General features: G+C 42.3%; 1 protein-coding gene across 1 annotated transcript in view; it reads right to left on the reverse strand.

Annotated features, from left to right (window-relative positions):
* The window catches only part of dcc (DCC netrin 1 receptor), a 171,482-nt gene that overhangs the window by 32,752 nt on the left and 121,867 nt on the right, over positions 1 to 16,863 (reverse strand). The window contains exons 22-26 of the mRNA XM_063890086.1: positions 15,513 to 15,578; positions 5,737 to 5,899; positions 3,737 to 3,960; positions 3,367 to 3,474; positions 254 to 403 (exon numbers count right to left, since the gene is read on the reverse strand). Of these exons, the coding sequence (XP_063746156.1) occupies positions 254 to 403; positions 3,367 to 3,474; positions 3,737 to 3,960; positions 5,737 to 5,899; positions 15,513 to 15,578 (711 nt within the window). The remainder of the gene's footprint in view (positions 1 to 253; positions 404 to 3,366; positions 3,475 to 3,736; positions 3,961 to 5,736; positions 5,900 to 15,512; positions 15,579 to 16,863) is intronic.

Consider the following 16,863-nt stretch of genomic DNA (forward strand, 5'->3'; position numbering starts at 1 on the left):
AGGGGTTTGATGCACTGATCTCCAAATCAGGGGGTTAGTAGTTCAATCCCACCCTCAAAAGTGTCCACGCGAAAGATACTCAACCACAAATTGCTCCTGTAGGCATGTCTGTGGTATTGAACTGTCTTTAAGTCTCTTTGGGTAAACGCATCAGCTGATCAACATGTAGGGAATACACATCCTGCCAGACAGCCAAAATAATGTGTTGAAATACTGTGTTTTATATTATAATGATTTTAGCGCAAACACCTACCTGGTGTGTATCCTCGGTCCACAGTGAGGCTGGGGAAGGGCATGGGTCTCAAGCTGAACTTATTGTGTGTGAATCCACAGGACGGGGAGGGCAGGATGCCCGGGTACTGAGAGGAGTCCAGAGAGGGCACCGGGATGGCACTGACCACCGCTGCAACACACACACACACACACACACACACACACACACACACACACACACACACACACACACACACACACACACACACACACACACACACACACACACACACACACACACACACACACAAATGGTCAGTTGTTTGAGTATAAATAAGACCTGACACATGATCCTTTAACAAGCCAACAGAGAGTTCAGTACTCTCATAAAGCAGTCAGCAACTCACGACATCCCAGAGAGAGCAACACGGGTTATATTGTGACCTTGAGAGGAAGCTGCAGGGAGTCAATGTGTGTGTGTGTGTGTGTGTGTGTGTGTGTGTGTGCCATGATTCCCTTGATTAAGTGTGTCTTGCTGTGCCTGAAGACATTGAGTATGTACAGCAGAGGCCCATGGTTTAAACATGTTAGTGTATGCTAACTGAATCTTTATAGAGGACTTAGGTACACATACGTCTATACTTATAATGTATAAAATATATATTTTGGTATCTGGCTTAATTGTTAATGCTTGGTTTTACTCAAGGCAATTATGTGCAGCATGGGGAGATGGTGGTTGGGGGGACAACTGAGGCCTGGCATGTCATCACTGAGGGTGGAGTTCTATGTAAAGCTGAGGCATGAAGTGAGGAGCAGCACGCAGCACCGTTGTTTTGAACAACAGAGTCTGATTGTACTAATCACTGATCAATGAGGGAATGGGTTCAAATTATTGACAGTTTGGAGGGTTTTGATCAGCAGCTTTAGGTGTGTGTGTGTGTGTGTGTGTGTGTGTGTGTGTGTGTGTGTGTGTGTGTGTGTGTGTGTATGTGTGTGTGCGCGTGTGCGCGCGCGTGTGTGTTTACTGAACTTGTGGTGTGATCATTTCAAGAGCAACAGGGTTTGATTACAGCAGCGAGACGAGCAGAGATGAGCAGGTCCGATCAATACTCACACCGACCCATAATATTGATGATCCTGGTGCAGAGAGCTACAGGTTAATGGAGGTGTGTGTGTGTGTGTGTGTGTGTGTTTTCAATTTGGGAGACCCAAACATAAATTGAATACAATATAAACCAAGACAGAACAACAAAGAGTAAGTAATGGATAAGGGAAGAGACAGTGGATTAGAGACGGTGAACAGATTTGAGCAAACAGAAGACAAAAGAATAATGAGTCTGGAACAAAGTGGGACGAATGAGAGGCAGCAGGTTCAGAATCACATGAAACTAAGACTCAGAAAAAGATAGACGGTAAAAAACGAAGAATGAAGAGGGGCAGCAGAGAGAAGTGAGAGCAGAAGGGAGGCACGCTTGATTAAAAGAGGTGTTAGGTAGGGAGGTAGATCGAGAGACAGGAGACAAAGAGAGAGACAGATCAGCAGAGAGATCACACTGAGGTCTGCTGAGGGACGGGAAGCAGAGATAGAGCGAGAGACAGAAACAGTCAGAGACAGAGTCAGAGAGAGAGCGAGAGACAGAAACAGAGTCAGAGACAGAGACAGAGACAGAGTCAGAGACAGAGTCAGAGACAGAGACAGAGTCAGAGTCAGAGTCAGGGTCAGAGTCAGAGACAGAGACAGAGACAGAGTCAGAGTCAGAGACAGAGTCAGAGTCAGAGACAGAGACAGAGACAGAGTCAGAGACAGAGTCAGAGTCAGAGACAGAGACAGAGTCAGAGACAGAGATAGAGACAGAGTCAGAGACAGAGACAGAGACAGAGTCAGAGACAGGGACCGTCTGTAAGATAATCATCTGTTTGAAGGAGTCTTTTTCATCTGGGCTGCTAAACTTCCCTGAGTTTACTGTTTATCTCTAAAATATAATTCCGCATCCAACTGGTTCTCGCAGGTGACTGTACACATGTCATTGAATGGATTAATACTGCAGACAGTGTTTGAGTCTAAAGTACAGATCAGAGCATTTGGACTGGAAGTAAAGACACATGAACAGAGAGTGGACCTCCTCACACGGGACGGAACACACGTCCCTGCTGGAGGACAGAAGCTTCACAGTTTCATTCACAGTCTGGACTCATACACACACACATTTCTGAACAATTCACACACTGTAGCTGACACTTTACAAGGGCTCAAAGCTAACTCCAGCGGACAGTTCCTCTTCTTCTTCTCTATACCCCCCCCCCCCCCCCAGATCTGCTCCTGCTGTGTCCTCTGAGTCTGTCTGAAGGAACAGACTAATTATCTGTGTGGGAGAGTCTCCTCTTTCAATTTCACTTTTGAATAAAATACTTTTTACATCTCAGTCATCCAGAGAAGGACGGAGAGGACGGGAGAAATTAACCGTCACCCTGAAACACCCCACAGCTGCAGATGTGTCACGTGATGCTCTTTGCACCATGGGTATTTTGGTTCTCTGGCATTTAACCACCGTTTGGCCCAATGCGCCTCTGAGAAACGTTTAATGCTAGAATAAACGAGAGCTCGCTGAATTCAGTTCTCTTTATACATCCATAATTACATAACACACTGGGAATGTGTGTGTTGGGGCAAGTGTGACCCTCTGCTCAGGACAACATCACTTCACTACATGTAGCAAGATGCTGCTCTTAGTGTTGGATCCGCTAAGCATCACCCCGAGATAGGTAACCGGTTATGAACTCTGGCATGGACTGAAAGGAGACTTTGGTGATGCCCTAAATGTTTACTCAGGTAACATTTGGGCAAGACATTACTGCACCCCTCAAGTTAAATACTATTAACATTAATGATCCTTTAGCAACATCATCAAGAATAATTATAATTTGTCCAATATCTTTGTTTATAACTAAATACCTGCAAGATAATGAAAACTATGACCGATGACTTACACAGTAAACTTGAACCTGGCCAAATATAATTGCTGACATCATTATTGCCATTGTTAGCATTTAGTTACAGACACACACACACACACACACACACACACACACAGGCACACGCACACACTCACGTACGCACACACACACACACAGAGTACACTTAGTGTTTCTTACGTGTGTTGCTTGGCTGTGAGTCCATAGGAATCATCATTTTGCCTCGTGTTCCCCTCCTGCCGGCCAGGGAGCGGTCAAGGGTGGAGATACTGCTGGAGGCCTCGTCTCCTGGAACATCACCACATTCACATATTCAGACAGATTAAAATACTTCCTTTCCGTCACTTAAGCTGTCAAAAGATAATTTAAAATGAGTTCCACTGACTCATTTTCTACTTGGAGAAATCATGATATGCTGTCACTTAAACACTCGAGGAATCAGGCTTCATTTTACAGCAGTGTTATAATGAATCACATTGAACAGTATAACAAGTATTGCTATTAAATATAAGTGAATAAATGAATACATGAATCAGCAACCGTCTTGTACCTGAATGGCTGCTCTTACTGCCCATCTGGCTCTCTGATTGGCTGTGTGCCACCTGGGGGAGGTCCTGGCAGGACTGGATGGGCGAATCACGTCCAGACGGAGCGATGCTGGGAGCTTTCTCCATGTTCTTCATCTCCATCTCCTCATGGTGGATCCAGAGGTCAGGAGGCCGCAGGTCCTTCTGGCTACCTTTCCTCTTACTGGCACTGTGGCTCGCTCTCTTCCTGCACCGGGGACAAGATAGGTGAGGAAGTGAGGTAGACATGTGAGGAAGTGAGGTAGACATGTGAGGAAGTGAGGTAAACATGTAAGGAAGAACAGGAGAAAGACCAATGTAAATTGGCACAGTTTATCATGGGGTGCTTATAGAGTCATGTTTCAAAGCAAACTGCCAAATCCCAGCCGAGCTTGAATGCACTATGACAGAAACATTAGAGCGCAGCCTGGCTCATGTTGACTGCACAGAAAACATGGACGCAGACGGATTATGGAGCAGGAGGGATGGGGTCTGATCTGTTGTGCTACAATAATAATAATTAGATTTGTTAAAGTACATTATAAGATATCACTAGCCTGAATCATAGCATCTAAACCAGACAAACCAGATTGCAATAAAACACCTTCTGAAACGCCATGAACTGGATTAAAAGATTAAACAGCGCTGACATTTGACAAATAGGATTATGAAATGTCTTGAATTGGATTATAAAATAATACTGCCTGAAGAACATGAACTGGATTATGCAACAGTACTGTCTGACACGTCAGGAACTGGATTATAAAATTAAACAAACCTGACATTTGACTAATGAGATTATGAAACGGATTACAGAATAATACCTCTACAAACAGGATGAACTGTATTATACAATAGTACTGTCTGAAACAATATGAACCACATAATGAAATATCATCTCAACCTTCATAAACCTGATTATACAAATACTGCCATCTGAAATGTGATGAAGCAGAATCTTGAATACAACAGACATACTGAAGGATAATCGTGAAGATTTCAATGTAAAGCTAAATGTTTGATACTGAAGCCATCACATGTGTTTACATTTCCTCTTAATAGAGGCTGCTAATCCAAAGTTAGCTTTTTATCAAAGTGAACTTCCTGTGAAAGGTGTTGCAAAACAACCAGGATGGAAAATGACATTATTTTTATTTAGTTTGAAATAGAATATTAGAAGAACATCATCCAAACCATCTCATATGGAATGATGCTTATACCTGATGTGGATTAGACAACAACACTGACTGAAACCTGATAAACAGGGGCGGTTCTAGGCGAGGACGCCAACATGGGCCAGTGCCTCTGGCGCTGACCTGGGACCCCCCTGTGTCCCCCCCTCCAAAAGAAAGGTTTATAATATTAGGTTAAATGGCTATAGTGCTGAGGCGATAGGGGGAACTAATATACTCAGCTTTCTAGTCGGACCCCTTAGAGCGGTTCACCACCACTGAAAGGCTGAAGCAGGCAGGATTAACAACAACATCTTGGACCAGAGACTGTTCCTTTTACTTTTACTAAGATTCAAACGTAGGTATTGAGAGGATATTGTTCCTGTAATGAAACTGTAATCAAAACAATAACAACTGAAAGAAAGAACTGTAACTTAGTGATTAAAATAAGTACCTGTGCAGAAACAATACCATAATAAAGTAACACCAATTATTATATGTTTATTTCATGCCATTATTTTATACTGTCTTTGTATTTTTTAACCTGCGTTTATTGTTCCATTCATAAAATAACTTGCCCCAGCCTGGCCCCCCCATTAAAATCGCTCTAGAGCCGCCACTGCAGATGAATGGGATTAAATGAAAGAAGTGAACCTGATGTAACTAGTAATTTAGGTAAGGTCCGTCTCAGGTGTAAGTTAAAGCTACTTGAGATTTGATTTTTCCGCAGGTTCAGACCGGTTTCAGTTTGTTGGAGCATGGTTACAATGAATACACGACCAGAGCAGACTCAGAGGAAGGAAGCGTCTTACTTCCTCTGCTGGGCGGAGGAGCGCCGGGTGCAGATGAGGGCCACAATGACCACCACCACCACGGTGATGGCCCCCACTGACACCACGATGATCACCAGCAGGTTGCTGTTCTTCTGAGGCGTGGCGCTGCCGTGAGGTGGGCGCATCTGACCGATGGGAGACTCTGTTAGGAACAAAAGACAAGAAAGTAAAATCAAATATTACACACCTTAACTTTTGTAAACCATTTTTCATATACACAACTTCATAAGAGTTGACATATTATACAATATTTTACCCGCAAAAACTAAACACTTATAAATGATTAGCATGCATTTGGTCAAATACCTTAAATTCCTATTTCTTTGCGATTTAAATGTTTTCATAGTTTATATTTGCACGTGTGCAGAAGTTACGGCATTATGAAAGATGATATAGGCCATGTTATGATGACTGGATGACTCAAAATGTAAGTGGGTTTATATTTATAAAGCTCAACTGCTGTTTGAAAATAAATAAAGGCATTTCTCTCTCAAATCATGAGGCTGTTTATTCACTGTGTTCATTCAGTGTAAGCTATTTATGCCAATTACACATTTCTCTTTTCAAACATCAGTGATTTAACGACAAGAAAAATGAAAGAAAGCCTGAAAACACAATGCTGCTGCTACCAGTCAATACACAATGTGTGTGTGTGTGTATCTGTGTGTGTGTGTGTGTGTGTGTGTGTGTGTGTGTGTGTATCTGTGTGTGTGTGTGTGTGTGTGTGTGTGTGTGTGTGTGTGTGTGTGTGTGTGTATCTGTGTGTGTGTGTGTGTGTGTGTGTGTGTGTGTGTGTGTGTGTGTGTGTGTGTGTGTCTGTCTGTCTGTGTCTGTGTGTGTGACAGGTGTGAAGGGAGAGAGGGGATTGATGACATGCTCTGTCATTCATTAACCCGACCTTGGATCAGTGGGAGAGAAAATGGGAAACAAAGGGGGTGCATGAAGTCTGGAAAGGAGAGGAGAGGAGAGGAGAGGAGAGGAGAGGAGAGGAGAGGAGAGGAGAGGAGAGGAGAGGAGAGGAAAGGAGAGGAGAGGGCGTGAAGGGAGAGGAAGAGATTGGGCTGTGATAGAGAGGGGTGAGAGAAAGAGAGAGGGCATGAAGGCATTCTAAAGAAAGGAGAGAGGCAGAAGATGGTGGAAAAAACGGTGACGAAAAATACATGAGGCACTTTACCTCCCTCACCTCTCTCCCTTTCTCTATGCTCAGTGGTCTTTCTCAATGAAAAGCACAATCCATCACACTGCAGCTGCAGCAGGGACCCCCGCACCATTTCTCTTTCTCTACTTTCAGTTAGTTTTTTTCAAAAACAAGTTTCATGTCATTTCCAACAGAAATCTGACCCTTTGCTACGCTCTTTAAGGTGGGGAGAGAACTCAGGTCATTCAAAAGATGAGTTCTGCCTCTGGGGAGTGGGAATATGATTTAATCTAACTGGCAGTTTATGGAGTAACAAAACGAGAACAACACGCAGCCTCCAGATACTGTACACCGCCCTCAGCCGGATCAGTTATCAGAGGGGGGACAATACTCAGATCTTGTATTTAAGTATTGTAGAAGTACTCAGATCTTGTTCTTGAGTAAAGTAGAAGTACTCAGATCTCTCCTGAGCTGTGTGAATGTCTACTCACATCTGTTTATAGTACACACATACATATATATATATATATATATATATATATTATACACATCTGCCATACATATCTGTTTATAGTACACATATACATATATATATATATATTATACACATCTGCCATACATATCTGTTTATAGTACACATATCTATATATTATACATATCTGCCATATACATCTGCTATACATAATATATGCATCTGTCCATACCTCCTCATTCAACAGTGTAAAGTGTTTAAATACTCTCAATGTATTCCACATATGTATATATTTCACATCCTCAAATCTGTATTGTTGATATTGTAAATATTCTTCTCTCTTTTTTACTATTTTATTTATCTTTTGCACCATGTATGTTGAGCTGTTGGAGGAGCATGGGACATAAGATTTTCATTGCCAACATATACGCTGTATCTGCTGTGCATATGACAAATAAAACCTTGAAACCTTGAAACCTTGAAACCTTGTATTTGAGTGAAAGTAGAAGTACTCAGATCTTGTATTTGAGTAAAGTAGAAGTACTCAGATCTTGTACTTGAGTAAAGTAGAAGTACTCAGATCTTGTACTTGAGTAAAGTAGAAGTACTCAGATCTTGTACTTGAGTAAAGTAGAAGTACTCAGATCTTGTACTTGAGTAAAGTAGAAGTACTCAGATCTTGTACTTGAGTAAAGTAGAAGTACCAGAGAGTAGGAATACTCTGTCACAGTAAAAGTATTCTAAATGTTCCTCCAGTAAAGTAGAAAGTACTCTCATCTAAATGTACTTAAAGTAGCGACAGTAAAAGTAGTCATTGTTTGATTGGTCCATTTCAGAATAATATCTCTGATATGTTTTATTGATCATTAAAGTGTTCTCAGAGCTGGTAAAGGTGCAGCTAGTTTGAATGGCTTTGTATACTGCAGGGTAGCTGCTGGATTTACTCCAGGTGAACTAAAGTCTGATTTAAGGGTTGATTATATTTACCATCATTAATCCAGATCTGTAAACTAACTAAAGGTATTAAATACATGTAGTGGAGTAAAAGTACACCATTTACCTCTGTAGTGGAGTAGAAGTACAGAGTATAAACAAATTCAAATACTCAAGTAAAGAATGGGTAGCTCAAAATTGTACCGAGGTAAAGTACTTGAGCAAATGTACTTAGTTACTTTACACCTCTGTCTTCACTGCTATGATCTGGCTGTGTTTACTACCTAGCTAACAGTCATGTGAGTCAACATAATGGGGGGGTTATAACCAAAACCACATCTGAAAGGATGCATTTATCTTAGCGCACCATAATTTAAGATGAGTGAACAAAATATTGACAAGAATCTGACACTATTATTTGAGTCAGAGTTTAGCTATGGGCATGTTTATGAGCAGTCTTCAGAAAACTAATTTGCATAATTGTTGAATTGGAATCACGACAAAAAAACTAAAATAAGAAAACAATAAACAATTATTCAAATCCATCCTCCAAGGTCACAATAACTAAAGCACATAGCATCGTGGCAGATATAATCACGACCAATGAGAGATCATTAAAGTAAGAGTTATGTCATATAATAAATGAGCGTTATATGGACTCTAAAAGATAAAATGTCTCGTTGTAAATGACCGCTGTGTGATGGGAGCAGCAGCTGACAGACAGGAAGTGAAGCTGAGCCGCAGGATATGTGTAACTGATGATAACAAGAGCCTAACAACCTCTGATGAGATGCCCTTTAGCACGGCCTGGCCCCCCCAGCGGCTCACACACACTGTGAGGAATAAATCAGAGGCTCAGCACCTCGGTCCGTTAAGTCACAACAACACCAACAAATCAACACAAGGGCAACAGGAAGTGGATAAATCCTCACAAAGCCCAGAAACACAGTAGGGAGGCTGAGCAGCTACAACGAGTTCTCTCAAATGTTATTTCGTACATTTAATTTTTGTAGACTTAAAAGACAACAAATAATGTGTTTCTGACTGATAGGGAAGAAATCAAAACCCCTGTAGAGAAAGGAAGGAAACACACATTAAAGGGGATTTAATGCACACAGCTGCTTTCCAGACGGAACAATGATCATATTTGGATCATGTCGTGTTCTATTCGTATTATCCTCCCAGGAGCCTTCATTGAAAGGCCTTTTATAAGTACTTCAATCTATTAAACCCTGTAAATGTTCAAAGGAACAACAAATGTTCTCTTCCAGAGTCAGAGCTGCATACAGCAGGTTAGCACCGATGAAAAAGGAACAGGAAGTAGAACTGTACTCCATCCTGACTGATGTTGCTTTTTTTCTAGCACTTCCGCTACTATTGTGGTACCATATCACTGTTGGAAAGCCAAGTAAACATGCAGTCAGCATGTTAATACAACAGCAACCCTAACTGAAGGCAGGCATTTTGATATTACAGCCATGCTTCTCCTGCTATATCAAAAGGCTGGTCATTGGTTGTCAGTGAAGTGATGTTCTGATTTCATTTGATGATAAGAGAACTAAAAGACTGGGCTTGTTTTAAGTGTATGTCATATATAACGTATACTTAACTTTCTTTTTGCAGCCAGCAATTTAAGTCTCTGGGTACTTTTTATAAAGCTATGAATGTTTTTTTGTAAACCGAACAATGTAGTTCATGGATCATTGGTCTACAACTTTGGTCCAGACTGAGAAAATAAATATGGATATGTTGTCTCTATATTTAATGCAATATGTGGCTTCCAGAGGATGATCCCACTCTCAAGCGTCATTAAAACATTACAACTTTTGATGTGAGTTTGACTTGATATTGGATGAATTACTGTGACAAACAGGGTGAATATGGTTAGCTTACACCTGCGTAACATTCTCACGATCACATTGTTTTGGTGAGGCTATTAGCATGCTGACGTTAGCACTTGGCTAGATGCACCACTAGCCTCTCAGAGCTGACGGCCTGGCTGAAGACCGTAGTCTTTCTACTGCTCTGAGCAACTTGAAGAGCTCTGGTGTTGTCACCTCAGTGTGCAGCTGAGATCAAAGATAGCTGGTACAGACCACAATAAAAATCATGGCGGGTTAAAAACATCCGTCCATTTCAAAACATTAATGGGTGGTCAATTTGACAGGTACAAAAAATGATATCTGATCCCCGAACATCCTCCACCCAGAGCTCCAGCCGAGGATGTGATGGGGAACATCACATCCTCCACCTTGACCCTCAACACCGGAGCCCCTCAGGGTTGTGTGCACAGCCCTCTCCTCTACTCCCTGTTCACGCACGACTGCGTGGCCACACACAGCTCCAACACCATCATCAAGTTTGCTGACGACACGACCGTAATCGGCCTGATCACAGAGAGGAGGTCAGAGCCCTGACATCTTGGTGCCAGGACAACAACCTCCATCTCAACGTCAGCAAAACAAGGGGGCTGATTGTGGACTACAGGAAGAGGCAGAGAGAGGCACACACACCCATCACCATCGACGGGACTCCTGTGGAGAGAGTCAGCAGCTTCAGGTTCCTCGGGGTAAACATCAGTGAGGACCTGACATGGACACATCACACCAGGGTCATATCCAAGACGGCTCGACAGCGGCTCTTCTTCCTCCGCAGGCTGCGGAAGTTCAACATGGACTCCAGGATACTCTGCTACTTCTACAGGTGCACCATCGAGAGTATCCTGACTGGCTGCATCACCGCCTGGTATGGCAGTTGCACCGCCCTCAACCGTAAGACTCTACAGAGGGTGGTGAAAACTGCTCAGCACATCACCAGGACGGAGCTGCCATCCATGGAGGACCTCTACACCCAGCGGTGTACGAAGAAGGCCGGGAGGATATTAAAGGACCCCCATCACCCCAGCAACAATCTGTTCTGTCTGCTGCCGTCTGGCAGACGGTACCGACAGTTTTATACCACAGGCTATAAGACTGCTGAACTCCTGACCTCTGTGAATGTCTACTCACATCTTTTTACACACATACATATATATATATATATTATACACATCTGCCATACATATCTGTTTATAGTACACATATCTATATATTATACATATCTGCCATATACATCTGCTATACATAATATATGCATCTGCCCATACCTCCTCATTCCACAAGTATTTAAATACTTTCAATGTATTCCACATATGTATATATTTCACATCCTCAAATCTTTATTGTTGTTATTGTAAATATTCTTCTCTCTTTTGCACTATTTTATTTATGTTATTTGCACCATGTATGTTGAGTTGTTGGAGGAGCACGCGACATAAGATTTTCATTGCCAACATATACGCTGTATCTGCTGTGCATATGACAAATAAAACCTTGAAACCTTGAAACCTTGAAACCTTGAAACCTACCTTCTGTTAGGAGATTTAGGGTCCCTAAAAGCAGGCTAAACTGTTACTGATACTCGCCCCAGTATCTCAACAAACAAATGTAATGTATAGTAAACATGTTGAGTTGGGTTTGTGCAATAGGGCATCATGGTCAGTAGGTTGTCAATCTACATGTGTGTGTGTGCAAACTGTGTAATGCAGTGTAAGTCAGTGTGAATATGTTAGTGTCTTCTGTTATTCATCATTTTATATCTTGTGGAATCTTGGGTCAAAAGTTTAATGTCCTTCCTTGGAAATGACCTATAATAGAGTGTTTGTGTGTGTATAGGATAAGGGACATATAGCAGTGAGGTTGCAGATGGCAAACCCCCTCCCTCCAATTATGTGGAGGTTATGTGAAGAGGCGAAAGGCCCCCTAGAGAGTCAGTGTGGTTTGTTCATTCTGAATTCCAGCATGCACAGACGCCAGAGTACGGACAGTAAACAGAGTGCTCTACACAAATGAGAACTGTTCTCTTGAGGTCGTTTTTCAAGTGAGAGGAAGCTCTGCGTTACACAGGGTGACACTGCCTTACAGATGAAGTACGGTACAGGTGACACACAAGGTTCTGCCCCCACTGACCCTCCATAAACCCTGAGTGGGGGGCGGAGGTCAGAGAGGATTTATGATCACACACACACACACACACACACACACACACACACACACACACACACACACACACACACACACACACACACACACACACACACACACACACACTGCTTGTCAATAAGACAGTGAATCAGTGTCTGAGCCAGCTACTGACCCTGAACTGTGACCTGTCTGGGGGGGGGGGGGGGGGGGGGGGTAGTTATGGTTATGATGAGGATCTGTATTGTGAGCAGTTGGTGGTAGGAGCAGCAGCAGCAGGCTCTTAGTGTCACTATGGAGCAGAGGATTCTATCAGCATTAGTGTGAGGACTGTTAGCATTATAGCAGCATTAGCATGAGTATCACCATCAGCATTACATTTGAATTAACGTAATGATTACCTTTGGGCGACATGGTACATGTGCATGTTCTGAACCTGGCCTTACTTACAGGACATCCCTCATTCCCTCTTATTGTAATTCAACCAGGTAGTTCTTAAGTGACTGAAATTCAGGTGGTGTGAAAATAATGTGTTTAAGCGACCATAGCTGACTGTAGATATATTGCCATGTTTCTCATATCAGTGTTTAAGGCAGAAACTTATTGTATTTAATTATGACCATGATCAGAATGAAAATGTAGTTGTTTAATTTTTTCATTAAACTAAAAATCACTTAAAACTGATGAATACATTAGATCTGTAATGAAACATGTTAACAGGACTTTCTACAGGTTGTTGCCGGGTCTATTTTTGCAGAGAACCAAGTGCGCCTCACAAAAAAAGAATTGGCATGACTTGTGCTGCTCATGTCAAAACTGTTTCTATGGATTCCCAAATAAAAAGCACAAGCCATAATGCTATGCATACGTGCAGCTATGGCATCCTGTGTTTACTGGACATCGGGTTTTGAGTTTGATACTTTCTGCAGGTTACTGAAAGGTGATCTAAATCTTTTTTTCTGGGCTGCAGAGTGGAGAGTGGAGCAGCAGGCTGTAGAACATGAGTCACTGTGAGGATCCACATTGCCACTTCCCTGATTTTGTCTGTCTGCCAGTGTGGGTGTGTGTCTCCCCAGCTGGGCGTGGCTGACCCGCATTTGTAATGGCACCTCTGCAGCTGTTGCTCATGCATCCTGATTGCCACTACTCACCTTCACCTGCTTAAAAGCCCGGTCATCATCTCCAGTCTTCGCCAGTTCGTCAGATTTCTACTCGTGGTCAAACGTCCCGGCTAACTTAGCTTCTAGTAAGAGAACTGTTCTGTTTATTTCCGCCAGACTAATTACCTGTCTCTCTGTCAGACCCTCGGCCGACCCGGCAGCCATCTTCCTCGTCGCCTCGCTCTGCCCGCTGAACACCTCCAGTAATTAAACGGCCTGTTCTAAACTCAATCCCTGTCTCAGTGTTTGTATTGTGGGTTCAATCTCACCGCTCCACGTGAGCCTAACAGTCACTCAACACTGTCCTCGGTGGGCAGCTACGGTAGCTGCCCACTGCTCCTAGTACTAGGATGGGTTAAATGCAGAGGACCAATTTCACTGTGTGAATGTATGTGACAATAAAGATTCTTCTTCAAGTGTGTGTGTGGGAGAAGTGGAGGATCCATGAGCGCTCAGTGAGTTCCACAGGCTGACCCGGGACTCATAGAGACACTAAACATCACTGTTAAAGAATGCTTATTAGGCTTCCTTTAGTGGCCTGCATTACAATAACTATTAGCATTACCAGCACACTGAACAGATTCTTAACCCCCATAAATATGAAGCAATATTTTCTGATAAATTATAACTGTAATCTGCCAAATCTAAAGTTTATTTGTTCAAGCAACTTAACACAACGTGAATATGTTGAATATAAACTAATGTAAGACAATTACTACAGTTTATTCTAATAGATCCCATAAAGGGAATCCAGACCCTAAAGTAAGGTAACGTGCATGTGCAAAGGTGACATCATGACGTCACTGATATAGACTGTTCACCCTGGACGTAGACTCGGAGTTACGTGCCACCCGCCATAAAACAAAAAGAAGAAGAAAAAGACGTACACAGACGGACTTTAGGTAAGTGTAATTGTTTAATATTGCGCTGTTTAACAATACGTTAGTGAAGATGAAAAGTTATTTTAACGTGTTTATGCTGCATTATGATGTGTATATTCTTACAGGTCGCGAAGTTGGGTGTTCGCTTCAGATGCTGGCTAGCTAGTTGGTTGCTGATCTAACAGTTACTTAATTATTTCACACTAAGTTAACGTAATGGAAAAACAAAGCATTGAATGTGAGTATTTACATTAAACATATGTAATAAAAAGTAATGAAAAATCTACATGTATTTAAAATACGTATTCGTATTAAAGTATTCGCTTTTGGCTTAATTTTTTGAGCACTTGATCTAGTTGGCTCTTTGAAGTCACAGTTATAGGTCACCTTACCTCACTATAGCTCATTCTGTATGCTGGCATTATTTTGGAAAGTAGTGTTTGTCTTGAGGATAAATATCTCTATACAGTATGTGACCATACATTACATTTAAAAGAGCAATTTGAAATAGTACATTTTTCTATATAAATATGAAAAGTGTAATGCTGTAATAGTAAGTATTCATTGTCATCATCCAAACTAAACATTTCATTTTGGTATTCTTAGTTGTAAAAACTACAAACTTATATTTCCCTCTTTTATTGTCCTATTAAAAAACGTTTCCAAATAATGTTGTTGTTGTTGTTGTTGTTGTTGCTTTTGGCCGTATATTTAAAAATAAACACAGGAGATTTGTATTCCACACTCTTTTAATCCTGTTCCTCCATAAAGACTATTTTCTGCAGTAAGTAAGAACCCTGATTGATGTTGGGATGGTGAATCTAATTAATTATTCCCGCCTGCAGCGATAAGGCAAGATACAGGAAGCGATGCTAACGGGAGTAAATCAACGCACAGTCATTACACTAAGTTTAGGCATGGCTGAGCACAGCGATCAAAGAAAACAACACTGAGTCGCTGTGATAATCTAATGATGCAGCACAATATCCTCCACACACACTCAGGACCTAGAGCTACAGTGAGAGTCCCAGAATAAACCCAAATATTATTGGACTTCTGAAGGTTACTGTCGGCCAAGCAGAAGTGTGTGTGTGTGTGTGTGTGTGTGTGTGTGTGTGTGTGTGTGTGTGTGTGTGTGTGTGTGTGTGTTACCGTTGATGCTGCTCCTGTCAATAAGGTTGGCGTCAGACGGCCAGTAGGCGTGGTCTCCCCCCCGACCTGAGAAATGAGAAATAAACAGGAACTTTAGGACGGAACAAAGAGAGAAACAGAAAGCGGTGGAGATAAAGGAGGAGAGGCTGAGAGGCATTTTGCAAATGGATTAGAGTGATCGGACCGAAATTGGTTCTTTGTTGGGAAATAAATGACTTGGTTAGGATTGTGTGCGCACACAAACACACGCACACACGCACACACACGCACGCACGCACGCACACACACACACACACACACACACACACACACACACACACACACACACACACACACACACACACACACACTTTCTCTCAGGGTATATCGACCTGCCTGCAACACTTCATCAGTATTTGGAATGAAATGGTTCCCAAAGGAAGGACTTGCAGGCTGTAGTGTTTTGCAGCACAAACCTCTGGAACTCTGGGTAAAATATAAAGATGCCATGTATATTCAGCTTTCACTTAAAGAGAACGTGTAGGCCACAGGGTTCAGAGACAGAACACACAGAGAAGGAGCCCTCTGGCCTGCTGACTAACATACAGTCAGAACAAACAAGAACGCTTTGAGCACCAAAGGTAATTCCTTGTTGCTCCAACACGTCCAACAAGGCTGAATCACTTTACTGATTCCTCCTGAAGAGCCAAACTTTCCCCTGGTTGAATACCAGCCTCTGACACAGAGCGTTACTTTAGAAATTCTGGAGGAGGAAATTGAGAGAAGTCAGGAACAGATCATCACAGGGCTGCTTTATAACAGAGATTGAAAACTGATGGAACAGATTTCCAAACCTCCACAGGAAACTGAGTCCAAAGAACTCCCTACCCTAAGGAATGGAAGCCAGGCGATACATAATTCTCACACATTTTAAACTAAAAACTGGCTGGGGTGAGGCTTCTCTGAGGTTTGAAGTACAGAAGGGATTTCAATTAAAACTGGAATTCAAAAGAAATCTGAAAATACACACCCACACACACACACACACACACACACACACACACACACACACACACACACACACACACACACACACACACACACACACACACACAGACACACACACACACACACACACACAATATGACAAGCGTGTGTTTACAGTGTAAGGAGGGCAGTAACAAGGCTGAACATCAATCTTCTCTTCTCCCCTGACAACACTTTGTGATTTATATGGAGGGAGTGTGGTGTGTAGATGTGAGACACACATCTGCCGGTGACACACACGTCTGCCGGTGACAAACAGCAGCATTTAACACCCTGACACCTCTCTGCCTCAGTGTCCCTGTCGCTTCACTGCACTTAAGTCCAG

Source organism: Eleginops maclovinus, chromosome 8 (genome assembly GCF_036324505.1).
Source record: "Eleginops maclovinus isolate JMC-PN-2008 ecotype Puerto Natales chromosome 8, JC_Emac_rtc_rv5, whole genome shotgun sequence".
Lineage (NCBI taxonomy): Eukaryota > Metazoa > Chordata > Actinopteri > Perciformes > Eleginopidae > Eleginops > Eleginops maclovinus.